We start from the raw sequence: 26,339 nt of genomic DNA, 5'->3' as shown, positions 1-26,339 counted from the left end.
AAGTCCTCTTGGGTACTAGTAAATGTATTCATTTTGAAACTGACTGCAAAACGACATGATTCTCCAAGGCTTATAGCATGCAGAGAGCACAGTCTTTTAACAGTCATTACAATTTCTCTTCTATCATCTCTGCTTCACCACAAGGCAGCCAGTCCTACTGTTTCTAATGGTCATCAATTGTGCTGCCTTTTGGGCTATGATTTACTGTTGTTCAAAATTCCAACAGTCTAACTTGTCCAGTATATGGGAAAATGGATATTGTAGTTGCAGAAAACAGCTGTGCACATACACTGACTCCTTACTGTATGTGCAGGAATGTCTTCTTCCCACATGCTGTATATCCACAGTGTCTCTGACAAGCTTGCACCCTCTGCTCTGGATGTCAGTCTCAGGACAGATTCTTTTCAACAGTTCAACACAAACTTTTTCTACAGTCAGTACTGTTTTCAAAAACCATTTTGCTAATGATAGAAGTGAGCAGAAATGAAAGTCTGGAAAGCAGGATAGATTTTCAGGTATAATTTGCAATATCTAGTGCATTCTCTTAAAGTAAATGTCCATCATGAGTAACAAAATCATTTCAACATAAGCCAATTCTGCTTTCTTCTGTTCTTTAAAACAAACATTAAATTTGAGGAATTTCTGGCTGCTTTAAGAGCAGTCTGTTTTCTCTGGATAGTCTGTTAATGCTGGTAGGAACCGTGAATGTTTAAATTCTAAACATTTTCCAGGCTGAGAATAAAGATGGTGTTTAATTCCTTTCGTTTAGATTTGCTTAAAACATGAGTGAATATAGAATAAGATCACATAACCATAAAAATGCACCGAATTTGTTCTAGATTACATCCTATAGGTGCTTTAAAACTTTGAAAACTCTTAATTGAGAAACATGATCCTCACTTTTGGCCTTTCATTGTATGAATTTCCATCTGCAGGTAGAGTTGATCACAAGCTCCATCCTCCATCAATGACCACTTCGTTGCCGGTCATGTAGGCAGACTGAAATTACATAGAATACAGTGTTTTTATTTTTAAATGCTATTTTTTTTTCCACAGCTATTAAGTACAAGGAAATACTTTTATTCCTCTTTTAATAAATACAGAAAATATACACTTTTTCATACTTTTTTTAATAAAAAAACTTAGAAGCCTTCTGACTAACTCAAGGGAGTGCAGCAGAAGTGATATTAGAGGCATTAAGAATAAAAGACAACCTGAATGTGCAAATTCACATAAGCTAGTCTTCACAGATGTCACCTGCAGGAATAATGTTATGTTATTAACTCCATGCAGCTGAGCAAAATATGACTTAGGTCAACCAATAGGGGGACCTAAATGAAAATTTAGATGATTTAGAATAATGAGGTAAAGAACTGAGCTGGAGACATCCTTTGCTGTATCCATTCTGAAGCATATTGCAAAACTGGAATTCTGTTTACACAAGTTTGGAAACCATATGACCAGACTGGAATATTAGTAGCTTTACAGAAACACCGTTTGAGAACACTGGAAAGAAGATTGAAAAGATTAGGATAGATGGAAATGTCAAGACTGAATTAATTGCATTAAATTATTCTGTTATGCTCAGCAGGACTGATGGGCAAGCTCACTGGAACCCAGTTCAGTATTAGATCCACTGTAAATGTATAATATCTGAAATAAGCTTGATATGTGTCCATTAGTACTAATGGCATTTGCAGTGAACATTTAGAGTTTGGTCTATAAAAACCTCAATGGTTCTGTTGTTTTCCTTAAGCCAAAATGGTAGGCTTAAACTTAGCGTTACACTTTTTAGCTCAGATCTCTCTCTCATGGGTCTATGCAGGTACTTTCTCTTGCTTACTGCAAGCAGGTAATGATGGTACTAATTCTACTTCCTTAGAAAAATACTTAGCTGCAGTGCGAACAACTTGCAAGAGCAGACGAGTCCATTTCTCCTGTGATTCAGAATGATCTGAGGTCAGTCAGTTTCCTCAAATTACATGAAAAAAAACCTGACAAGTACGTAATGCCTTAATCAGTGTCGACATTCAGGGTAATTTTTGTATCACAAATTTTACTCAGTAAAGGTTTGGGGAGTTGTTGTTGATTTGTTTGATTGTTTTTTGTAATAATCAAGCTCATACAGAATACAAGACCTCCCAGAACAAATTCTCTCTAGCGAGAAGAAGCAAAATAAATTGGGATTGTGACAGGAAATGTTAATGTTCCATACTTACTTCCTCAGAGGCCAAGTACACAAAGAGATGGGCCACTTCTTCAGCAGTAGCCATCCTGCCGATCCTCTGTCTTGCTAGAAAATCTTTCAGTGCCTAGATATATAGAAGCATTTGGTATACTGAAAATACAAAATAATTACTTTAACCCAGTTAGCATGTGATGCGTACAAAACAATACTGGGAGCAAGCCATATGTTATAATTTTTAGCTAGTGTACGCTAAGAAAAGAATTGAGAATGCTCGCTGTTGTACGGATTTCACATTGAAAATCATTCAACAGGACCTAAACTTCTGATTGCAGAATAGAGCCACAATCCCAATTAATTTTTAAACACATAGGCCAGAATGCCCTTTCTGTTGTTTTGCACTGCTCCGCATTTACTGATCAACAGTGTCCTCCCAAGGCATTTTAAGCCTCCCATCCTCAACAGAAACTCACCAAACTACCAAAGACAATACTACTGGTTTATTTAGCAATAGGGATCAGTATATTCATTTAAGGACTGATATATTAGTTTAGTAAAAGGACTCAGTGAATGCTAGTTCTATAACTTCCCATTTCAACTTTGCTTGGTGCTTGTTTAAAAACTGTCTGGATGTGGTGCTGTGAAAGACAACAACTGGTTTATTTTAGGGACATGATTTACTGATGGGTTGTTAGAGTTAGGGTAGTATAAGGATAGGTTGAGGTTGGACTTGCTGATCTTGAAGGTCTTTTCCAACCTGAGTAATTCTATGATTCTATGATTCCTTCAATGATTCTGCTTGACGAAAAGCACTGGAGACATAATAGGCTACTTCTATCTTTGCACCCACCAGGTGCAAGGACTTATTCCTCAGATTTTTCACATATTATTTTGGATTAGAATGCACTAAGTTAGAAAGGTGCTCATTATAGGCTAACAAGAAATGTAAATTTGGCTAACTGGGGAAAAACTGCTAAGTTCAGCCAAAAGTCTCTGTGATGAAGCTGATGATGGAAAAATTGGGAGAAAGTAAAGTGGTCAAAGACCACTGGAGGCTGCTACTGTGTATGCCTAGAAGGACACTAGCATATATTAATGAGTTCTTGGAAAAAAAAAGAATAGGTATGGAAATGTATTGCATATGTATGTCTTGACTGTTTGAACATAGAACTTGAACTCTGAGTATGCACTTGTTTTGTCAAGTCTGCTGGTATACATCGCGAGGATTAAAGGAATGCCGCTTTCTAACACCATATTCGAGTTCAAGAGTTATCTTCCCAAATTTTGGATAACGCTCACCTGGTCCGGGTTAGGCTGGGCTTTGATTCTTTCCCGCAAAGATGGTGTGTCAACAGTTCCTAAACAAAAATTGTAACTTCAAAATTAAAGCTCAACTTCACCAGCAATCATAACAAGAAGTGTAGTTCATGGGTTCCATTTGCACATCATAATACTAAGTGTACTTAATTATAATCGCAATTAAGTGTAATTAATAAGTGTAAAAGACCACCAAGCTATCAATATAGTCTAGGAGCCTAAATTTCAGTCAAAGATAGGACGTGAGAATTACATTCAATACGTTTCAGGTGTTTGAAAAATAGCTAGCCTGCTACGTAGGCACCCCCTGCTTCTAACTTGAGGAATATAGGTTTAACAATAAGCCTCCAAATTCTGTGTAATCTGTATATAATGTGCATGTGCTGGTTTAGCAAGTTAAAATTTTTTAATTATAATGTAACAAGTTTTCTATTTTGAGAGTCAGAAATGTTTCTAGTATGTCCTTCCCCCCCCCCCTCCCCCCCCTTAATTTCTTGTTGCTTGCTGCTTGCAAATGTACTTTTGTTAATAATGTCAAACTATATTAGGCTGTATGCCTTTTATCATCCACTTGTATTAACAAAATACTCTAAGAATACTTACCGGGACATACACAGTTGCATCTGATCCCTTGTTCAATGAAATCAGCAGCCACAGACTTTGTTAGACCAATAACTGCTGCCTTGGAGGTACTATATACGCATCTGTTCACGACTCCTAACGGAAGGTCAGTATGAAGGCAGCACAGAAACAAAACAAAGTCAAAAAAGAACAGAGGGAAGTTTATTCAATATGCAACTGCTTCTGGACTCCGGTGTTTCCTTTAGCTTGCCCTTACGGAGCAGCTGTGCTAACTAGAATGCTAACTGCTAGAATGCTACTCAGGCATACACCAGAATAAAGCGCAGGATTCTTCAGTAACAGGAATCTGGGCAGTAGTCCAGAAAAAGTAACACTGCAAGCATACAAAGGTTCATGAGGAGCAGCGTCTCCTCTTTTAGCCACCATTAGTTTTACTTGGTAGGTGTGATTGTAGTGCTTATTGGTTCACTGTTTCTCTGAAGAGCATAAATAGCAAGATATCACTGAACAGAACTCTTTTGCAGTTATTACACACTGATATAAAAGATGCTGCAAAACTTGCACAGCAGATTCAAAAGCTCATAGGTCAGGATTTGACTGTTTCTGAAACGGTCTGTGCCCATGTGTCAATAGATTTATTTTTTTCCTCCCCGCACCCCTCCCACATTTGCCAACATCCTCTAAATTAAAAGCAGTGCAGTATTTATTATAATTCTTACAATTTTCTCACCTGCCACCCCCCCCCAAGGGTTATTCTGTAGCTTTTCAGCTTATTTTTCTTAAGTATTTATACGTCACTGCAAATTCTTATTACTGTTCTTAAGAAGACCAAAGAGTTTATTTTCATAGTATCATTGTGCACTTGCAGTGTCACCTCACTGCCCTCACGTGTGAACAGGAAGTCAGATTTGCTCACTTCAGCTGCCCTAGGGAGTACTACATACTGGGGAAAAAAAACAAGCATGAAGGTCTGTATTGTAGATCATTAGAAAGCAAAAACCAAAGCATACACCTAGGCAACCCAAATAGAAGCAACTTGCACTGAATGGAGATAACAAACATCAGGTCCAACAGTGTAGCAAACCTTCCTTTATCAGGAGGCCTTTGTTGTTAGAAACCTTTGTTTTGATTGCAAAACCTCATCTACAACAAATGAACCAGTATCTATGGGTCATCCACCTCCTTTTACTGCAAAGCCGTAATTAGTTCATTAAGAGCAACTCATTCTGCGTGCCGACTGAGGAATTTCTACTGTACATAATTTAACTTCATCAGGAATATACACAAAGTATCCAAACCAAGGGCATTCGTTATGTATACAGAAATATTTTCTCCAGAATGGATATACAAATTTTTACAGAACCCAAGTGTCAACGTGATAATTTAAGACTGTGATTTAGATAAGAATCAATCTAGAAAGCTACTCACCTTTAATGCTGGATGCCACAGAAGACATATTTATAATGTTTCCAGATTTCTGTTTAATCATCTGCAAAAGAATACTTACATCATTCAACCTGTTTTGTCACTTGCAGGCCCAGCAGAAGAGCCCATGGTAGCCAACAGAATAGTCTTACGTACAATTGAAATGCAAGATAAAGAATTGTAGGCATAAATATGTGCTCATTTCTTTTTAATCTGTTAACTGAAGTAATAAAGCAGATTCTGAAACCGTCACTGAGTACTCTTGCCCACCCCTAGGATTTACCACCTAACTGACAGGATTATTAAAGTGACACTACTGAGTTCATCTTGTGCCAATTCACATAAGACAGAATGGCTAAGACATTAAAAAAAACAAAGAGAGAAAAAAATCTACAACCAAGGAAAATATAGACTGTACTTCATAATTCCAGTGCAGCTATTCAGTCAGTTAAGATGAAACCACTTCTCCAAGGGAATCTAAGATGACTGCTTACCTTTGTAAAGTGCTATTGCTCAGTAACCTGTGATGCGAAACCACATGCAACAGAACATGTGCTCTTCACAAGAAGCATCCCCCTCAACCACTCTTACAATGAAGATTCTTTCATCAGAAGTTGAATGTAGGAATTCACTGATCCCATCCAAAGCTTTCATACTTTGGAAGAGACTGAGGCACAACTAGCTCTCTAATGTCTTTGAAGTGTGCTTGTGTTATAACCTTTCTAGGCATCCCAAAACCTGAAGTGTCTAAAGCTGTTAAAAGCAACCTCTGAAAATGGAGATCAACAAGGCAAAGCAAAGCAATACTGGAGAAGAAAACAAAATCAGGCATCCAGTAATGGTCACGGCTACCTCTTCTGGCCTTTGCATTTACAGAAGAAGTTGCAAAGCTGTATGTTTATCTCAAATTGCAGTCCGTGACAAGCAGCAGTGACTTAAAACTGTCATATTTAAATGCAGTGCAGCAGAAAGCAACAAAGCCTTACTTTAGGAAGGAATGTCTTGATCATTAGATACATGCTGCGAACGTTGAGGTTCATAGCAAAGTTCCAGTCTCGTTCCTCACAATCCAGAATGGTCCCATGATGAACAAACCTGGAATAAGCGTACAATTACTGTGTGAGATCTACATTTCTATGGCATTTTATGCACATTCTGACATTAGCATTTTGTAGCATCCTTCCAGTCCTAAAAAGCAGGGACAAAAGCCCTTTGGAAGGAAGCAACAGTGTTTTTCACCTGATGATTATCAAGGACACAAAACATACTCATTGTGCAATTAAATGTTTGCTAATATGGAAATTAAAACATAAATACATGCTTAAAAAAAGCATTGCTAATCCACTGAATTTGCTCAGTGTTGCAGGAGGAAGGCTAAATCCAACAGTACAGGGCATCCGCAGTGTAGGGAAAACAAGTTGCAGAGCCATTGTACCTTGGCCTGGGTAACATGGCTGTACACAAAAAGTTCAGTTTTGATGAAAATGTATATTGAAGATATAAAATGCTTTACAACAACAACAGAAAAGAATTTAGGTAAAAGAAAGTAGTTCTGAAGGTTAGGAAAAGCTGAAAAATGAGGTAGAATGAAATAGAAGATCATTACCCTGCAATATTACAGAGGACATCTATCCTTTCAATCTCCTTTGCCAGCTCTTCTATTTGTTCCCTTTTGGTGACATCCAGAACCCGTATTTGAATGCCTAGAAAAACATGGGTTTAGTTTAACTGGTTTTGGCTAAGAATCAGCACTTTATTTTTCTCAAGTGCTGAGGACACTGTACCTCCCATTCAAGTCAGTAGCTTGCCAGGAACAGATCCCTCTTGGTGGTAAGCCAGCACATGGAGACTCTCTGACAGCTACACTTAATTTGTGCAATGCTTAAAACAGCAATGGACAGCATAGCGAAGTATTCAACATTTCAGAAAGGAATTAAAATACATCAACCGACTTAACAGCCATATAGTATCACACAGACAAATAAACTAATGTAATCTGCCATAAAAATCACTTCCTCCTATAACTCCAAATTCCATTCCACTATACTCAAGCTAGGCAGCTACAAAACTTGTATAATCATAACAAGTTTTCATGCCCACTGTTATCAAATATTATTACTTGGAACTAGTTACATGTCTCACATTACCATCTGTATATGTGTAGTTCAGGGTACTATGAAACAGGAAAAATGATTACATATAAGCCATAGATAACTTTGCTGATGACACAGCTATCATAATAGAAACAAAGAGAAAGTGCAGGAAATTGATGGCTTCTTCCATGAAAGCTAGTAAAAATACACATGCTTATGATTTGGTAAATGATCAAACAAATGGCTTGAAAACTTAATTGCTTTTCACTATAAACTTTGGCTTATTTCAGCCTCTCAAATACACAAGCTTTTCATCCAGCAGAACTCAGAATGAGTATGAAAAGAAGAGTATTGCAGTACACTGCAGCAGTGGGTACAGTTAGGCTCCCAGGCCAGTACAACTTGCTGCTGATCACACTCTTGCCACAGCATGGCCATGGCACGCCATGAATCTAGGACTAACAGACACCGAGTGCAGAACACTTGTGTTCCAAAAGATTTTTAAAAGCAAACGGAAAAGTCCAGCACCCGCAATTTATTCATGTGCAGGCAATGGCAATGTACAGTCTACTAGAAGTCTACAGTTATGTATTGTGAGGATATAAAACGGAGGCAGAATTTTCAGAAGTCCACAGAAGGGTGAAAGGCAAAATAAAGAATCTGGGAAGTCTGACTGAATGCGAAGAGTGGTGTGGAGTTCATTTTTTTTGTGCTTCTTATGGATTATTAGTTTAAAAGCATGATGTCAGTCATGCTGGAACAGAGCCCTGCAGATGTTATGGAATTTCCAGCTGAGTGGCCCTGAGTAGCCTGCTCCAATCAGACTTGCTTTGTGTAAGAAGTAGGTCTTGATTGCCTCTGGGGGTCTCATCCAGCCTACACCTGTGTCTTTTGAAGCAAACTGACAAGTCCATAAACATGCTTGACTTGCCCTGGTTAAATGGGACAGACATTTCTGAAGAGATTTGTGTCTGATGATGTAATTAGTAAGACTGCAGGCTAGTGATTAACATAAGCAGTAGAATTACCTCTTCTACACACGATTCAAAGACCACAGTGCGCCAAGTCTTGAAGAAAGAGTTTAACTAATCACATGCCAAATGGATGGAAATGGCTGCCAGTGTATGGAAAATCTCTTATTTTCTTCTGAGTACACTAGCAGGGGAAAAGCAAAGTGCAGCTCAAACCGTAACACTTTGCTAAATAAGCTGAGAATGAACCTGCAAAGTCCCAGATTTGTTGAAGAATTACAAGCCTGCTTGCAGCGAACTCCAGTCAGAGGAGTCCAACAGTCACACTAAAAGCTGCACCAGAGAAGCATTTTTGTTTATTTTGCTGTCACACTGCAGTAGGAATTCATGAAGCTGCTGACACCCAGTGATCACTGTTCTCCATCACCTTAAGTTAGAAGCACTTTCAGTCATGAAATACAGCTTTCTTACTTTTTTTCTTTCAAGAAAGAATAACTTTTTAATAGTGTCCCACATTTGTGTGTGTCTCTTGTAATTAAAAAACATAGCTATTGAAAAATTTTCAGGTAGATGTTTGTGATATGAGCTGAAAGCAACTTTCAAGCCCGAGCATTTGTACAAATAAAATGAGCTCATTGGTGTAATTAGTTTCTAAACACATGCCAGTTCCTATTAGACAGTTATCTTTTAAATGTTTTCCTTGCTGAGTATGGACCAGGGAAATGCAAGGTGCTAAATCTATTTGTATAGCTGGATACTAGTTCTTATAATCAGGGAAAAGCATTCTGTGTTTTTCACATGAGGGTTTTGACAGTCACTCCAGTAATCTTAAAAATAAATGAACAAATAAATAGAAGTAACAAAGCATTCTGGGAAGAGGAAATATCTGCTTCTTTGACACAAGAAAAACACAGTTTTTCCACACTCCTAGAATACTCTGTCAGAAACACCGATATTGAAGCATTTTACATGTAATCTCTGCCATTTTACACCACAGACTAAAGTAATGACGATCTCTAAATGATTACGTTTTCCATGCTTTTCTGTCCAGCCTACAATATTTGCAGCATTTGAACTAATGCCTACAGTAGATAATTTACCTGGATACTTCTCCAGTTCTTGCAGCTTAGTCTTATTGATATCTGTAGCAATGACTTTGGCTCCTTCTTTTGCAAAAGCCTGGAGAATACAATAAGAGACATAGCTTATACTTAGATATTACATATCTTACAAGAAAATATGTTTCCTTCTCATTTTCTTTTTGGTTTGAAATAGAAGTTAACTGAAGGCAGCTAATCTCCCCCTACTCATTCCAGGCAAGTGAGGAAGTTAATGGACATTGATTACTAAATATCCCAGGGACAACTAAAAAACTGTACATTATGAGAGATTTGTGTTCTTTTCTATGAAAACAGTAATCCATAAATAAAGCATGAGAGCAGTAACCAAACTAAGACAATGGGTACTATTGCCCTTCGTAATTGCATGTGCACTAGCGAGCGGATTACAAACACATAAGGCTAAAATTATGTCTGATTTGTTATATCTGATAGGTGAAGGCAGATCAAGGGTAATAAGACAGCATGAATTTAAGATCCTTCACATCCAAATCATTGGAACAGAGTAATATTCAAAAGAAACATGACTTTCATTTGATACTTTAACCAGACATATTCCTTCATTTCCTGATGTTCCCCTCAAAAATCCATTTTTTTTTGCATACAGAGCAACCTCCATTCCATAGTCTCTGACAGTAGCCCCAGTCTTCAAAATAAGTGTCTCAAACACAATCTATGAGGAAAATCAAATGTGTTGGCCCTCCATGACTTGTAGGATCTTTGCAAAAGGAAATCACCAGTAAAATAACCTATTCTTTAGACCAAGTGTTTTAATGCAAGTGGTGAAAATGAGCAGTTTCATGCATTCTTGACTGTGTGTGTGACAAACTAATCTTGCAAAATTCCTGCCTACAGGGGCTTTTCAGGGTTTGTTGATTACATTGTGCAGGTACTGAGATAATCCTGCTAGTTTCTCTATCTACTGCAGAAGAAAGAAGTAGCAGGGGCAGAGCTTGTCAAAAGCAATAGTCAACAAGCTAACTAAAAGGATTTCTCTCACTTTCATGAATTTAAACAGCAGTAAGCATACATAATAAAGTACATTGACTATATTGTTCACTGAATTTTCCAGTAAGTAGTTCTGGCTCCATCTATAGTTTATTAATTTAAGAATTTGTTTGGTGCAGATGTTGTAGCGCATGGTAGCATCAGACATCTAGCTTAGGTACAAGACAACAAACTTTATCTAACTCACGATAGCAGTGGCTTTTCCAATCCCTTGTGCTGCAGCAGACAGAAGTATGACTTTCCCATCAAGCCGCCCCATGCTGCTGGCCTGTGCAAATAGAAAATGTGACAGTCTAATAGAAAGTGAGTCAACATCACCCCCTGGGAAACAGGTGCAAATGCATTCCATAAACCAAAACACAATTCAAAGCATCTATACTATCAAGTCATAAAGCACACTTTTGGGCTGCTGAGTCAGCCAAGGTCCTGAGGGGGCACTGCCTCAGTCCTGCATTTATAATGACCAAAATGCACTTGAGCTCAAAAGCCAAACTCTATTTTTATCAGAAACAAAACTTCATTTAAACAGGAAAAGAAAGAATAAATAAATGATGAGACAGAAGTAAAATAGCTTGTAATCTGGCATCTCCATTGTACAGTGTATTCTTAGAACGCGGGTCTCTTCTATTTCAAACTACGTATTCAACTTACTATGGCAACACAACTATGGCAACACAATTTGCATGATGCCCTCTAGGGCTCTGTGAAATGCACTATTTTCCATCATGTCTGAGACTGGCATTTGTCTGCTCTGAATTTTCTTGAGAATCTCTCAGTGTAGAAGATTCTCTGCTCCACAAGGTAAGAGAATGAAGAGAAATGAAAATGCCCCCTCACTTTTACCACATCGTTTGACCTGAGAGAACTACTGAACATGCCTGGGGCAAAAGGTGGGAAAGATTTTTTTTTAACTATTTTTGAGTGCTGGATGATGCAAATAAGCATCTAGGAGGTTTCACCTTACTCAGGCTGTGGCAGCCAAAAGGCAAAGTGCAGTCCTCTGCCTAGATAGATGCTTTCAAAGGAGTTGTTATGGCTGAAGAAATATAGAATGTAAAGGTGTAAACAAACAAGCAAATGGCCAACCTGACTCCCATAGATTCCAAAGGAAAAGTCTCTAGTAGGATTTTTTTCTTATTAAAGACTAAATTACTGAATATATATATTTTTGTAAAGCTGCCTAAAAAGTAAGGTCATTGTATTTCAGAGTGTTTGTTAACTGAGTTCCCAATAAGCAAATGTTTCTGAGCTTTAAAATCCATACAGCAAAGTTTCTCTAAATAGCTATGAGTGTAGGAATGTGTCCTCAAAGCCTTAAGTTTTTTAAATATAAGCATGAGTCCAACATGCCGAATACTTCATTGAGTTGTGTACAAACACTGTTATCTCCCCTACACTAGCAGCCAACAATATCACCTGGAGACAGTCAAATCCATTCTGTGACGTGTTAGTCCAATTTAGGATTTTACATCAGATCACTCATTCAATTTTGACTAGAAATCTTGCTTTCCCAGAAGCTTTGCCTCCCTCTCCCCCCTCAAAACTGGAGCACAACTGGTATATTTCTCCAGAGGTTACTGACTCAACACAGTGGACTTCTTTCTAAACAATTGGACTAAAAAGTTCTTTCTACTATAATACAAAAACATTATCCCACTTGACTTACAAATTGACTTACAGACTGTGTTTGAAGACACTGAAACACCTCATTTTAGGGTTAAACTGATTAAAATGAGACCATGCACATTGCTACGTAGCACTAACTCTGCAATGTATCACTTTTAGCAGAACTCTGAACTATCTCAAAAGTTGGCTCAAAGCACTCAGTCAAGGCTGAGGAAATTCATTCTTTGCTGTTACATGCATATTTTCTGTACAACCTCTTACCCCTCAAAAAAAGAAAGAACCAACAACGATCAGCTGAAGTACTTCCTCAAATCACACTACCATTTTAGATGCAAAATGCTTTATAAACATGTTTTTGATCTGACAGTGAGTTTCCACAAACATTTCACATACGAATTCTATGAAGCATTTACAAAATAAAGATTAAAGGAGTCACTCACCAGAAGTTCTCAGCCAGCTCGGTACACACAGTGAACGACCTTTGTAAAAAAGGAAGTCATATGATTTTTTTGCTGTGTTTGCTGGGAGTTGAAATCTAGATGGTAAGTTTCTCTGTATGAGAGTAATTTCCTGTTGAACCATGAAGATGCTGCCATCTAGTGAAACTCAAGGCTTTAAGTATGATTTTCTCCTGCACAGCACAGGGACAAAAAAAGGATCATAAACTTCAGCTATTCATTTTTCCTAAAGAATTCAAGAGATCAACAGAATATTCACCAAAAACAACGATGATGACAACAAAACTCACAAACATGGTTTTCCTGAGCAGTTCTTCTTTAACATTATCTGTCATCACATTTAAACTAGGACGTTCCTTGCCTGATAAATTTAGCTTAAAAAAACACAAACACAACAACAGAAAACACAGAAGTATCTGTTCTCAAATCTCTATGTAGTCATCAGTTCTGTACCTGGGAACACCATGGAACAGATTCTCCTGGAAAAAAACTTAAACTTGCAGCCTGGACCTCTGCAAGGCCTTTGGCGTGGTCCATGCCGCATCCTTATCTCCAAATTAAAGAGCTTTTTTTGAAGGGTGGACTATTTGAATAAGGAATTGTTTGGGTGAGTGCAGCCAGAGAGCAATTGTCAATGGCTCTACATCCAGGTGGAGGCTGGTCACAAGTGGTATCTTCTAGGGGTCCATCTTAGGACTGCTACTCTTTAACATCTTTATCGATTACACAGATGATGGAATTAAGTGCAACCTCTGCAAGTTTGCTGGTGACAGCAAGCTCTGTGATGTGGTTGACACAACAGAAGGAAGGGCTGCCATTCAAAGGGACCATGACAAACTCAAAAGGTGGGCCCATATAAAGTTGACAATGTTCAATAAAGCCAAGAACAAGCATCGCACTTGGATCACAGCAATCCCAGATACGTGTAGAGACTGGGAAAAGAACTCATTGAGAGCAGCCCTGCAGAGAAGGACCCAGAGATCCTGGTAGATGGAAGACTTAACGTGAGCCAGCAGTGTGCACCTGAATCTCAGAAGGCTTGAGCTTCATCAGAAGGGTGGCTAATAGGGGAAGGCAGGTGGCTAATTGTCCCTTGCTACTCTGCCTCTGTGAGAACCCATTTAGAGTAATGCGTTCAGGTCTAGGACCCTGAACTCAGAAATATGTAGCTTTTGGAGCAGCAACATAGGAGGGCCCCTAGGATGATCAGGGGGCTGGAGAACCTATCCTAAGAAGACAGGCTGAAGGAGATGGGCTTTTTCAGTTTGGAGAAGAGAAGGCTGAAGGAACACCCCATTGTAGTCTTTCAATATTTGAAGGGAGATTTGGGGAAATGAACTTTTTACACTAGTAGATAGCAACAGGACAAGGGGAAATGGTTTTAAACTAAAGGAAAGAAGATTTACATTAAGCAAAAAACTTTTATTTGACATCTAGAGGGCAGTGCCCAGAAATGTTGTAGATGCCCTGGAGGTATTCAAAGCCAGAGCAGATGGAGCCCCAGGGAATCTGATATAAGTGCTTAATCTAGCAGTTAGCAACCCTGCCTAGAGGAGGTGGGGTGGAGTAGATGTTCTTTGAGGGTCCTTCTAAACCAAGCCCTTCTATGATTTATTATACATTACTTAAAGCAGTTAATATCATCAGACGGAAAAATTCCAGGACAAGTTTAGTTATAATTTCGCATCAGATTAGCTACCCCAAAAGGATTTTGAACACTACCTGAACATTATCTGGTTACGTTTCTTGAAGAAAAGTAGGACACATGCACATCAGCAAATACAGAAACATTGTCTTTCTAGAGAACTATAATAGATTTTCTGAGGCTTTGTAACTCATCTGCCCCATTAAAAAAAATACTTAATCATTAAGTTTTTCAAAAGCATTTCTCTTCCTCTCCCACCCTTTTATCTACCAAAATGAGACAGACCTGGTGCAGTAAATTCCTGTTTTTCAGCTCAAGCACAAGAAAAATCTCCAAATCTTTTAGTATTCCAACAAGCAATTAATAAAGTATCTTGAAACAGTAAAAGACACAACAAACCCCCACAACAATGAAAGAAAAAACAAAACAAAAGCAAAACAAAAGAAAAGAAACATAATGATAGAAGTGCTCTGATTACTAGGAAAGACTGTCCTTAGACACTGAATATTACAATCAGCATCCTCGGATCTCCATTGTGTCTCCACAAAAGTGAAGTGCTGGATACTTAACACATCAAAAAATTCTTTGAAACAAACCTTTTCATACAGAACACTAAAATAGGTTTCAAAATTCAGATGAGAAGGATAGTAAAACATAGTCCATATTACTACCCTGATTGTCCAGTTTTATTTTCAACTCATAAGACAACAGGATAGTGTCAATTAGAGCGATTGCTTACTGTCTGAAAAAAAATAAATAAAAATCCAGAACCCAGCTTCAAGCAGGGAATAAAGTATATTCAGAGATGATGAGAAAAACAAGTTATGTTTGCACCACAGTTTATTGATCTACAGAAATATTTTCAAGAGTTTAAGAGAAACCCTACAAGCAGACAACTAATAAATTTAGTTGCACTATCCAAATAAGGAGGTTAAAATGGCAGTGGAAAAGTGGTCTTAGGAAAAAAAAATAATACCAACTCATAGTATAAAAAACAATCTGTTGATAAACAAAATTAACTAATGAATAGACACAAAGCACCCAGAAGAAGGCTGTTACAGGAATGCCAGAGAAGTTTAAGATTAAGAAGTTTCACAGTAGATGAGTTTGTGACCCATTCTTGTGTCCGTTTCTCTTCAGTACATTGGCTTTACTTTGCTACACAAAACAAAAGCAACCAAGGGAGAACGTCATCAACAGGTTGCAGGTAACATGTCTGCTTTTCCATTTTTGTTCTTGTATTAAAGCTTTTCCACTTCTGGAAAGTAGTAGTTCCAACACAAGGGACTGGCATGCCACCAGAGCTCTTCTCACAGTAAATGGCTTTTAACCTGGAGCAACCATTTTCCGTGTCGCTAGATTCTGATTGTAGCCACTGTAACGACAGCTTCCAACAGAACACCTCTATTGGGTATTACAATCAGAGGCTTTATCTTTCTCTGAAGTTTCAAACCACTTCATAAGATGGCCTTCCGTGGTCTCTCTTCCTTCAGGTTGTGTATCTATACAGAAAATAAGAAGATTAAAGTGACATTTTCCCAATTAGACAAGCAGTAGGAATACAGCAATTTATTCTTGACTAGTTTTAAATGTCAGCTAGCAAAGCTTGCCTCTGAGAAGCATGGTGCTGTGAAGAAGGCTATACTATTACCAGGATGGACTTCATAAGAAATAGCAATGAGTCATTCTTTCTGGAAATCTGTCAGTCTAATTAAAGTCTTCAGCATGCCTGCTGAGGCCTCACAAAAACTTTCAGAAGCAGGTTGACGAGAGCAGTAGCACTAATATGTTAAGATCACTAGACTTCCCAGAAATCACCAGTGCAGCAGTAAGAAATATCAGAAAATATCAAAACAGCTTTTACAGCAGCTAGAGACTGCCATGATGGCAAATTCAAAATCCAAGATAAAATAAATAAATAAATAATCGATAATCTCAATAAATAAATATTAGAAAGAAGTCAACCAGCAGTTAACTCTGAATAGATCATAGCGCAGTCTGTCAAAATCAGTTTTGTCAGAAGTGTATGCTTAACTGTTGTAAAGTTGAAAAGCAAAAAATTCTATAGCATCATTTGACATGATATTCTGCCTCTTCACTTTATAAAGTGATTGGCCATCAGCACTTTCACTGAAGCAAAAGAATTAATAAGTTTGCCAAATCTTCAGGAGGTCTGTGTCCTAAGTATTTCAGTTCTGTAGAGTGTGGATAATCTTGGTACCATTTGGCCAGCCCTTTAATGATCTGCTGAATAGGCATTCAAGAAACTGCTTCTATATAAGTTTCAGGTCTGATCAGGGAAAGTACAGGGCATCTACTCACACTCAAAGACCACCCCATATATTTTGTTTCCCTAAAATAACTTTAATAGGACACCACCATGTTACATACCTATTGGTGTACTTAAGTTGGAATTATCAAAGAAGTTTGTTGGACACGTCAGTGGCAGAGGCTTTGATATGTACTGAGTCACAGTTTCCTGAGATACAGATTCCTTGGAGGGTGAAGTTGGCTCCTTAAGGGAACTTGACACTGTCTTCCTTGGAGACCTTGGTACTGTCCCTTGAGTAGACTCTCTTGAGAATCGTTCTCTCAGCTTTAGTGCTCTTTCTTTCCATTTTCTAAGTTCCTCTTTCAGTTGAAGCTCATTACTGAATAGAAATAAATAAATAAATTCTAGCATTTAATTGGGAAAAACCTTCACAAGTTCTTTGAAGTAAAAAGAGAAACAATCCCAACAAGACAGTTCCTACATCTGAGATGACATATCGCAGACAGGGCAATAAAGCCTCCTACCAAATCCAAATGTCCACATCCATTCTGGAGGTACAGTGGGTTTTTTTTGTTTTTTTTTTTTTTTGTTTTTTCCCTTTTTAAGCAAAGATTCCTCCCACTAATTTTACCATATACGTTTTCAACTAAGTTAATCTTCCAGTTACTGATAAACATTTAGAACAAATTCTTAAGGAAGAAAGCAATTTAAAGCTCAAAAGCCATAAAGAGGTACACAGACACAAATACATCACTAGCTTTTAATAAATGTTTAGACTTGCTACATTCTTCTGCATCTTAAGATGAGCAGTTACTCAGTTCTACAGGTTTCCTAGAAAGAAACCCTGATAATTACTTACATGATGCTTTCCATTCTTATGCTTACCTTAGTAGAATATCATTTTGTTTCTTCAGGTGCAAGTTTTCTTTTTGCAGCTTAACTTGTTCAGATTTTAAAACAAGTATTTGTGTGTTCTGCACAATACCACTGCCACCGCCACAAGTAATGGGCATGGGCATTTGGGATTGCTGAGGAGCTTCTTTTTCACACATTACTAGAAAAAAAATTATACAGATATATGTATTATCATTGCAGTGCTTAAAAATCACATCAATAAATATTCTAGCTGTGCCTATACAAGATTCCTTCCTGTAGTCTTCTATGTAAAATCTCAGTAGGTTACAAGCATCATTACAACAGCTATTTTTAAAACCCACCATCATTTATCACACTGCCAGAGAGATATTAAGAAGCATAAGAGATGCTTCATCAGGCATAGTTTTAAAGTAGTTATATAGTTTGAGTTGTATCACGATGTAGTGGTGTTGGATCCTCAGCACAGGAGAGGCATGGATTTATTGAAGTGGATCCAGAGTAGGGCCACAAAAATGATCGAAGGGATGGAGCACCTGTCCTACAAGGACAGGCTGAGAGAGCTGGGGCTGTTCAGCCTAAAGAGAAGGACCTGAGGTGATCCCATAGTGGACTTTCTGTATATAAAGGGTGGCCATAAGAAAGAAGGTCTGTTGTGATAGGACAGGGGGAAATAGTTTCAAACTAAAGGAAGGGAAATTTAGATTGAATACAAGGAAAAAGTTTTTTTTTTAATGATAAGGTCAATGAAGTACTGGAACGGGTTGCACAGAGAGATATGGTGGATGCCCCATCCCTGGAGACATTTTGAAGATCAGCCTGGACAGAGCTCTGAGCAACTGTGCCTATCTATTGATGCCCCTGTTCGCTGCAGGGGAGTTGTACCGTCTGATCTCTAAGGTCCATTCCAATTCATACAATTCTATATTTCTAGTTCTAATCATAGAATTAGAAACATAAGGCACTACAGCTGCAGCTGCTTATGCCATTATGACTGCTAGTACGACTGGAGAAACATACAAAAAAACAATACAAGACCTGCTGTAATTCTAATACATTGCACATTCAGTTAATTTTAACCTTCCATCTCTTCCAAAGCACCTAACCCTACTCATATTCTTTTGAGGTAAAAGGCCTGCATCCCAATCTGGAATTTAAACTATGCAACATTATATGGAAACTGTTGAGCCATGGCCTGAACAACTGGTTGATCACCAGAGGAAAGCACTGAGCCAGCCCTGGAAGCACAGGTGTGTGTGACCAAAAGGGGTGAAGCCTGGCTCCACCTCTTCTAGACCCCATTTAAGGGCTGACTCCCACTAAGGAAGGATCTCTTTCTGGAGATCCCTCCCTGTGTAGTTTTCTACTTCAAGCCTAGGACACGGGTGAGAATTTCATTTATTTTTTGATTGTCTCTTTCCACCACAATAATCTTTCTAACTATAAAGCTTGTAAAATACTATGCTTCCTGCTAACTGTACATTTGTTAATTGTACAAATGTTAAAAGTGAATGTTTAATATGAAACAGTTCCTTATTTAGGTCTTGAATTTACCAGTAACATCTTGTTCCTGTTGCGCTCTTCTAAGTTCTTCTTTTAGCTTTCTTAACTGTTCTTCTTGGTGTTCTGCAAGAGCTTTATAATTCTCAAGTCTGTGTTGGTGGGGAGGCAGAGGGGATGAAAAAAAAAGTTTTAAGCTTAGTAATCTAAGTTGCAGGAGACCTATTTGATTTTCAGTTGCGCTAACAAACAACAATACGTAGAAAGTTTAAAAATATATATACATATATTTGACTAACCCTACATCTAGTTGTTAGCTAGGTTTTAGTTAAAGTGCAGGAAAACAGAAGTTTGAACTCAATTAATTCTCTGTCCAGTGAGCTATCGAGTGTTCTCAGTTGCTGTTTCTCCCTCACATCAGAAAAGTTATTTGATTTATGGCTGAACATAGGTTGTTTGAGACATGAAGAAATGTTGAGAGCTCTGGTTTTCTTCAGCTTAGAGAAGGCAGAGAAGGCTCTGGATCTCATTTCAGCCTTCTAGAACTTAAAGGGAGCTTATAAACAGGAGAGAGTGGCTTTTTACACAGTCTGATTGTGACAGGACTAGGGGAAATGGCTTTCAACTAAAACAGAGGAAATTTAGGTTAGAATTTAGGAAGAAATTCTTCAGAGAGTAGTGAAATGCTGAAACAGGTTGCTCAAAGAAGTTGTTGATGCCCCATCCATCCAAAGCCAGTTTGGATAGAGCCCTTGGCAGCCTGATCTGGTGAGTGGCAACCCTGCATGCTGCAGGGGGTTGGAACTAGATAATCTTAAAATCCTCTATATCAATGATGGTATGATTTTGGTGGGTGTATAGGGAAGGAGTCTGATAATCAGCTTGAAATATGACTTTTACTTTCTTTGGAATACAGATAGAATAAAAACCTAAGATATGTAAAGCTGAATGTTTACTATTTATTTGTCAGGTCAGGGTTGGGAATAGGTAGTTAAGGTAAACGTGAACTTACTCCGTATCGAAAGAGTTTGATTGCTTCATTCTTTCCATGTCACACTTTACTAACTGTGTTCTGAGCTGATCAATTTCTTCTTTGTATAACTCAGCACCTTTATCTAATTTTGCCTAAAAAAAGAATATCTAGTATGAGTGAAGGATTACAGAGTAATGAAGCTTGGGACTGCTTTGTTTACTTGTCTGCCACATCTTGCAGTACAAAGTTGGAAGTGCAGTTATTCTAGGGTAAGAATGTCCACATTCTCAACTAGCACCATAGTAGTTGCTGTTCTAGCTTTGGTATAATGCACACACTCAAACTTTCAGTTAGCTTTGCGACCTGCTTGAAGATATATTATGGGAATTTTGAACTAGCATGTAAATATATTGCATGAGGGGAAAAAAACCTCATACTTTTGTTTAAAAATTTGAAGCTTAAGAACACTTCAGAAGTACATAAGAAATAAGTTTAGCTTCTAGTAACATAACATATTCTATCTTCATAAGATGCACTGGTTGCAAATGAAGCTGCATAGTAAACAGGAAAGTAGAGTGTTTTGATATCAAGAGTACCATGCAGAATAAATTGTCTCTAAAGCACCCTCTCTTCACGTTAGAGAAAAATGAGAAAAGAATTTGGCTTATACCTGAAGAATCTGATTCTCTGTTAGGGAAGTTCTGAGGCACTTTTCTGTCTCATTCAGTTTAGCTTGCAGCTGGGTAAGCTCACTTGAAGCTGTTGTCCTTATCTGTGCTTGTAACTTGTTTATCTTGTCATCTTTCTCGCTGAGATTTTTTCCTGCTTCATTTACTGAATTTTCCAACTTTTGGAGTTTTACTTCCATTGCCTATTGAGATAAGTAGTTAAGAGTAGTTACAGCACAACTTATAATTATGATCACATGCTGTTATGTTGTTAAGACAAGACCCCATACTCTCTGAGAAAATAAAAAAGAAAAAAAATACAAACAGAACAACAAAGAAAGAAGAGTCCCTATACATTCCATAACACTGTTCACCTGTTTTGTGTCATCTGATGGCATTCTGGAACACTCAAGTCTAAAAAAGGTGATTTGAGTGCGAGTAACTGAGTAACTGTGTGAGTAATGTCAAGTATGACAGAGGGGAAAGAGACCTCATATGAATAAAGACAGAATTCTTCTGCAGTTTCCAGTTGTAGGGAATACTATATATCTAACAAAGCTTCAAGAACACCACATTATTAGAATCTATACTTCAGAAAAATTTGGGTGCATTCTGTGTACATCTGTAAACTGGCATTTATTTGGATACAGAAAACAAACAAAATAAATCACATTACAGACAAAAGTTCTAATTTTCACTTTAGGAATAAAAATAAATATACAAAATCAAAGTGTGTTCTGGGGCAGTGTGGCAGAGATTTACAGTCACCAAACTTTTCAGTTTATGGTACTCCCACCTAGAAAATAAGCATTGACTAAGTTTTTGCACCTGTATATCTTGTTTTGCAGCCTTTAGTTCAGTGTGAAGTCTGCAATTTTCTTCTTCTAACAGAAGATGAGCAGAGCCACCAGGGCCCAGCTGTTCTTTCAGAGTCTTCAGATCCTGAAGCAATTCCTCAGATTTCTTTTTCTGCTGTTTACATTCAACATCAGCATTCTTACAGTATGTCAAAGTTCTGTTATCCAACTCTGGAGAAAGTTGAACGAGTATCTGAAAAATAATGTAATACAGACAACAGCAGTTGCTTCACCAACTCTTAAGCAGCAGGGTCTTTGAGCAACTTGATCTAATTAAAGACATCTCTGCTCAGGGCCAAGAGGTTAGACTTGATGATTTTTGAAGATCTCTTATCATGAGTTGTGTTCCCTACCCAAACCATTAAGTTGCTATGGAAAAGAACACAATTATTTGGATACATTTTTGCTGGAATCCAATCACTGACAACTATTCAAGAGAAAACATGCCCACTGGACTATTCTAGAAACCAATATGTTTAACATGCCAGATAAAGATGAACTTCATAGTTATTAGGTGATAAGTATATCAGTTTTTAAGTTACAGCTTAGATCCACAGAGTGTGTCTATCAAGGAATTCTTCTTATCAGCCTTGGAAAACCTTGGAGAACTCAAGGCTGACAATTCTGCAAAAGTCCTTTTAAGTCTTTTTTCAGTAAGCTAAACTTAGCAGGGCAGAACTAAGTTACAGCATGTACAGGAGGGTGATGGTTCATACTCCAGACCAATACCAGTAGAAGAAATACCAGTACCTCAGGAACAAACGTTTACTGGAAGTTATGAAGACTGTTCTTAAGAACTAATCAAAAGGTAGAAGATACCTTCCCGTAACCTCTTTTCTAAGAGCTGTTTGATGTGCTTATCCAGAGATAAAATCTCATTAAATTTAGTTTAAAAACATTTCATACTGCAGAACATAATTTTTTTCACATTGTGTGGAATGGGTAATTCTAAATTATGAAGGTATAAAAGGTACAAGAATATCAATTACAATCAAGTTTTATAGAAAATGCTGCCAAGTTCTGTAAGGAACAGTTAAACACAACTATAAACCTTGTTTCCAAGATTCAGGCTGTTAAAAAGCAAACTGTCATGGTTTTCTACAGGTATTCCATGTCATAACATCATGCAAAACCAACAAGAGCTGGGACAGCTGCCATAAAGCTGCAGTTCCTGTTGCTGGCTAGGAACTGCAATTCCCAGCAGCCCCAGTCATTACCATGTGGTCTCTGGGAGGAAAAGAGGTGACATAACCATGGCTCTACTTCCTTCTGTAATGCCATCCACAGCACAGTTAGAAAGATAGCTCTCTCCTGTTTATTTGATTGGATTATATTAAAAGAATATTCATATCTCATATTTCTTTACCATTTATAGTAAATTAGTTTCTCTTACGTCAATCCAGCTGTATTCCCTTCCTTTTGTACTCTCATCCTCCTGCAGGGTTGGGGGAGGGAGGCCCCCTGCACCAGAGACAAGACGACACTAACCCATGACACAAACATCCCAAAAAACCCACCACATACACACACAATTATCTCCCAGGGACTCCTTTTAAGCACAATTTTCCAACTTAATTGGATAAGGAAAAAAGTCCTAAAAATCTTCTGATTTTTTCTTAGTGTTTTAGTATTTAACTGTAAAACAGTTAAGTGCTGATAGTAAGTAATAAATGAACTTCAAAAGTAGTTTGCTTTTTGTTTGCTTTCAACTAGATTACAGAGGTATTTACACAGGACACACAATAAATACATTTAAGAATTAAGTTTTTATTTACCTTTCCTTTCTGGGTCCAGAAATTAACGACTTGCAAAAGCTTTTCATTATCCTTCTTTAACTCTTCTTTAAGTTCTCCTATATCACAGTGGCATCCTGAATAATTTTTCCAGAATTGTGATGTTTCCTTTCTAGTACTTGCTTCTTGCTGCAATTCTGCCTCTATGCTGAGAAGTTCACTCTCCATTTCTGATATATCTTTGAGGATGTTCTTCTCAGAGAATGGATCAAGTTAAAATATTATTTTGTTAGGTCTATGTATGTATTTTTGCCCCCTTAACTATCTATATATAGAGGAAATACATTTTAGCATCTAACTATTCCCCATTTGCTAGGCTAAAAGGAATTTTGCTATCCCCTACTGGAAAAAAAATAGACAATCCATGCTCCTGGTTGCAGGTGGGAAGATGAATGTGGGAAAAATGTTAGTGAAAATTCATCTAATTGCTAACAGAAATCATCTTAGTATCACATAGAAATGTATTCTACAGGGCAAATTGGTAAATAATAGTCCCACAGTTTTTCAACTTTATCAAACAGAATTCACTTTATATAAGTGGTAGCATTAAAAAAGAATTGTCTTCCCCTGCACAAGCAAAGTTTAAATAGCTAAAAACAGTGCCCATTAGACTGGTACAACCATGTTATGTCATGTCTTGAAATAAAGTCTTTGAAAAATTAAAATCATACCTGTGTGTTCAAGTGTAAACTCTGCCACACTTCTACATTTAACTCTTGAGAGGATATTTCATTCTGATTTAAACAAAACTTTTTCAGACACTGAATTTGAACTTGTAGCTGATGTTGATTTTTCTTTTCCTCATATAATTCCATTACATACTTGTTAACAGTAGCATGATAATTCTCCTTCTTTGAGCAAACACGAGTGAACAAAAACTGTTGAGCAATTAAAAAAGAAAATGAACATTAGATAGCTTATGTGAAAATAGGAGATCAGGTTCTTTAAGAGTACTAATTAAACCTTCCTTGTTAAACATTTTAAGTAAAGGTATGTATAAAGGTAACTGATACTTTTATTACCAGAACTTTCATTCTATCATCATTTTGCCTCCATGCCTTCCACCTCCCTCCTTTACATGGTAAATAAGTAAATAGAAAAAAAACAAACAACCAAAACTATATGGTTATTATATTTCTGTTCATTATGACAGCAATTCTTTCCTAAATTCTTTTAATTTTTCCTAATATTTGGAATATGTTTCTCTACAGAGCTATGGATTGAGGGAAGTTATAACTTCTCACCACAGAAGTTATTAAACCTTTTGGTAATTTTACAAAGTAAATGCAAATCTCCACGACATCTTGCATATCTTTCCTCTCCAAGGAAATGTGTACCCAGATGACTATGATTTGTTTTACAAAGTGCAGAACACTACCCATCAATGTAAATGGATTAATACTGTTGAAATACTGTGGAAAGCAGTTGTATTTCTGTGAAGAAAAATAGCAGTTCATTTATCTAAATGGTTCCAGTTTTTCATATATCTAAGGGGTCTATTTTCTCTAAGACAAGCATTTATGAAATATCAAAGCTAGAAGATCACATAGAATCCTAGCTGTTAACAGTGAGACTATTAAAAAAATGAAACAAAGTAACACGAATATCCACATATTCAGCATTTTAGTTGGCACCTTCAGTTTGTTCAATAAACTCTGGAGATGGCTGTTAATACTCTCATTTTCCATTCGCAGTTGATTAACTTCTTCACTCTGTTCCGATGAAAGCTGAGTCAGTATTCCAGCTATCAATGCTTTCTGACTATCCACTTCAGCTTTTAGACTGAGAGACATTGTAGAGAAACAGTCATACCTCTTCCTTATATCTGAGAATGTTTCAAGAAGCTCCTAAATATAAATTAAGCAAATTAAGTCACAGTAAGGAATGAGTCATTAGTTATAAACAAGCTGAGCATCAGATTACAGGTTAACCCCCATAGGTTTTACAAAGGTAGAAAAGTAATGCAAGACCCGAAGTCTATCCTATTGTCAAAGGTGAAGATTAAAACAGTAAGCTGGGCCTGAAATACAATTTGTTGTCTGTTTGTGAGCTTGCCACCCAGACTGTTTTCAGAATGGGGCTGATCTCTTTGATCCTTGTGTGAAAAGAAAGATCATGAAGTTGCTCTTAATGCTTTGCCCTCCGTCTTCCTTTGTGAAACAGCCATACCTGCTTTCTTTCCTAGGAAAGCTTTTGCCATAAGTTTAAAGCAGTTAGTAGGCCATGAAATGCCAATATGCTTCAAGGGACTATTAGTAAACTGGAGCTCACAAATCACATACAGAAGCTAGATTACACTTTAAGGCAAATATAAGATAGCCTAAATTTACAGGCTAGTACTATTTTCAATTTTTAATTAAAAAATAAAAAAATAAAAGATTTGCCAATTCTTTATAAATCATACGCAGAAATACACCTGAATAAAAGGTATTAAAGTTTGACACGTATCCTTTAAAAAATACAGTAACTCACCTTAATTTTCAAGCTTTTTGCCACCAAACTGTCATCATTCATCTGCTCTGCATTATCCTCTAAGTTCACTTGAACAGACATATCATTCAGGTCTCTCTGCTTCAGTTTGTTTAGAGCACATTCCAGTTTTGCATTTGTTTCAATACACTACAATAAATGCATGCATAATTAAGTACCATTCAAGAAGATAAGTTATCACTAACGTAGGTATGCAGCTTGCAACACCAACCATCTCAGAACTTTTTTGCAGTTCCATCTTGAGTTGGTCCCGCTCAGAACTGATGTCCTGGAGAAGTTTGTGTAGCTCATCTTTTTCTTGATTAATTGATGAGATTTCTGCTTTAAGTTGGAAGGAATGATTATCTCTTTCAGACAGTAACATGTCTTTTTCACATGATATGCTATTTAGCGTCTCAGTTAACTGTTGAATCTGTAATAATGGAGAAAACAAACAAACAAAAAAATGAGCTGGTCCTAGTCCATCAACTCCACTATGAAAGACT

At 37.3% G+C, this 26,339-nt stretch overlaps 2 protein-coding genes across 2 annotated transcripts in view; both read right to left on the bottom strand.

The window, feature by feature from the left end:
• Window positions 1-504: 504 nt before the first annotated feature.
• BDH2 (3-hydroxybutyrate dehydrogenase 2) lies at window positions 505-12,830 on the bottom strand. The gene is made up of 10 exons (XM_072335233.1): window positions 12,766-12,830; window positions 10,887-10,967; window positions 9,674-9,752; window positions 7,116-7,212; window positions 6,496-6,604; window positions 5,513-5,573; window positions 4,106-4,219; window positions 3,485-3,543; window positions 2,220-2,312; window positions 505-999 (listed from the first exon to the last, which is right to left on the bottom strand). The coding sequence occupies exons 2-10, from the start codon at window positions 10,956-10,958 to the stop codon at window positions 946-948; spliced, it is 738 nt and encodes a 245-aa protein (XP_072191334.1). The 5' UTR covers window positions 10,959-10,967; window positions 12,766-12,830; the 3' UTR covers window positions 505-945.
• A 2,437-nt stretch (window positions 12,831-15,267) lies between these two features.
• Window positions 15,268-26,339, bottom strand: part of CENPE (centromere protein E) — a 38,147-nt gene continuing 27,075 nt past the window's right edge. The window contains exons 33-44 of the mRNA XM_072335253.1: window positions 26,066-26,266; window positions 25,837-25,983; window positions 24,999-25,211; window positions 24,036-24,242; window positions 23,347-23,556; window positions 21,543-21,764; window positions 20,717-20,917; window positions 20,086-20,198; window positions 19,128-19,225; window positions 17,586-17,754; window positions 16,820-17,079; window positions 15,268-15,930 (exon numbers count right to left, since the gene is read on the bottom strand). Of these exons, the coding sequence (XP_072191354.1) occupies window positions 15,833-15,930; window positions 16,820-17,079; window positions 17,586-17,754; window positions 19,128-19,225; window positions 20,086-20,198; window positions 20,717-20,917; window positions 21,543-21,764; window positions 23,347-23,556; window positions 24,036-24,242; window positions 24,999-25,211; window positions 25,837-25,983; window positions 26,066-26,266 (2,139 nt within the window). The 3' untranslated portion in view covers window positions 15,268-15,832. The remainder of the gene's footprint in view (window positions 15,931-16,819; window positions 17,080-17,585; window positions 17,755-19,127; window positions 19,226-20,085; window positions 20,199-20,716; window positions 20,918-21,542; window positions 21,765-23,346; window positions 23,557-24,035; window positions 24,243-24,998; window positions 25,212-25,836; window positions 25,984-26,065; window positions 26,267-26,339) is intronic.

The sequence above is a fragment of the Excalfactoria chinensis genome, chromosome 4, assembly GCF_039878825.1.
Source record: "Excalfactoria chinensis isolate bCotChi1 chromosome 4, bCotChi1.hap2, whole genome shotgun sequence".
NCBI classification, from domain to species: Eukaryota; Metazoa; Chordata; class Aves; order Galliformes; family Phasianidae; genus Excalfactoria; species Excalfactoria chinensis.
The sequence above is the reverse complement of the archived record's forward strand: the minus strand, read 5'-3'. Positions and strand labels throughout refer to the sequence as shown.

What these genes read in the sequence shown, in the direction of transcription:
- BDH2 (XM_072335233.1), bottom strand. Translation starts at nt 10,958, where the DNA reads ATGGGGCGGCTTGATGGGAAAGTCATACTTCTGTCTGCTGCAGCACAA. An exon ending in TCAAGACATTCCTTCCTAAA is followed by an intron (nt 5,574 to 6,495) that starts GTAAGGCTTTGT and finishes ATTCTTTTGCAG; the next exon opens with ATGATTAAACAGAAATCTGG. An exon ending in TGTGGCATCCAGCATTAAAG is followed by an intron (nt 4,220 to 5,512) that starts GTGAGTAGCTTT and finishes ACCTTCCGTTAG; the next exon opens with GAGTCGTGAACAGATGCGTA.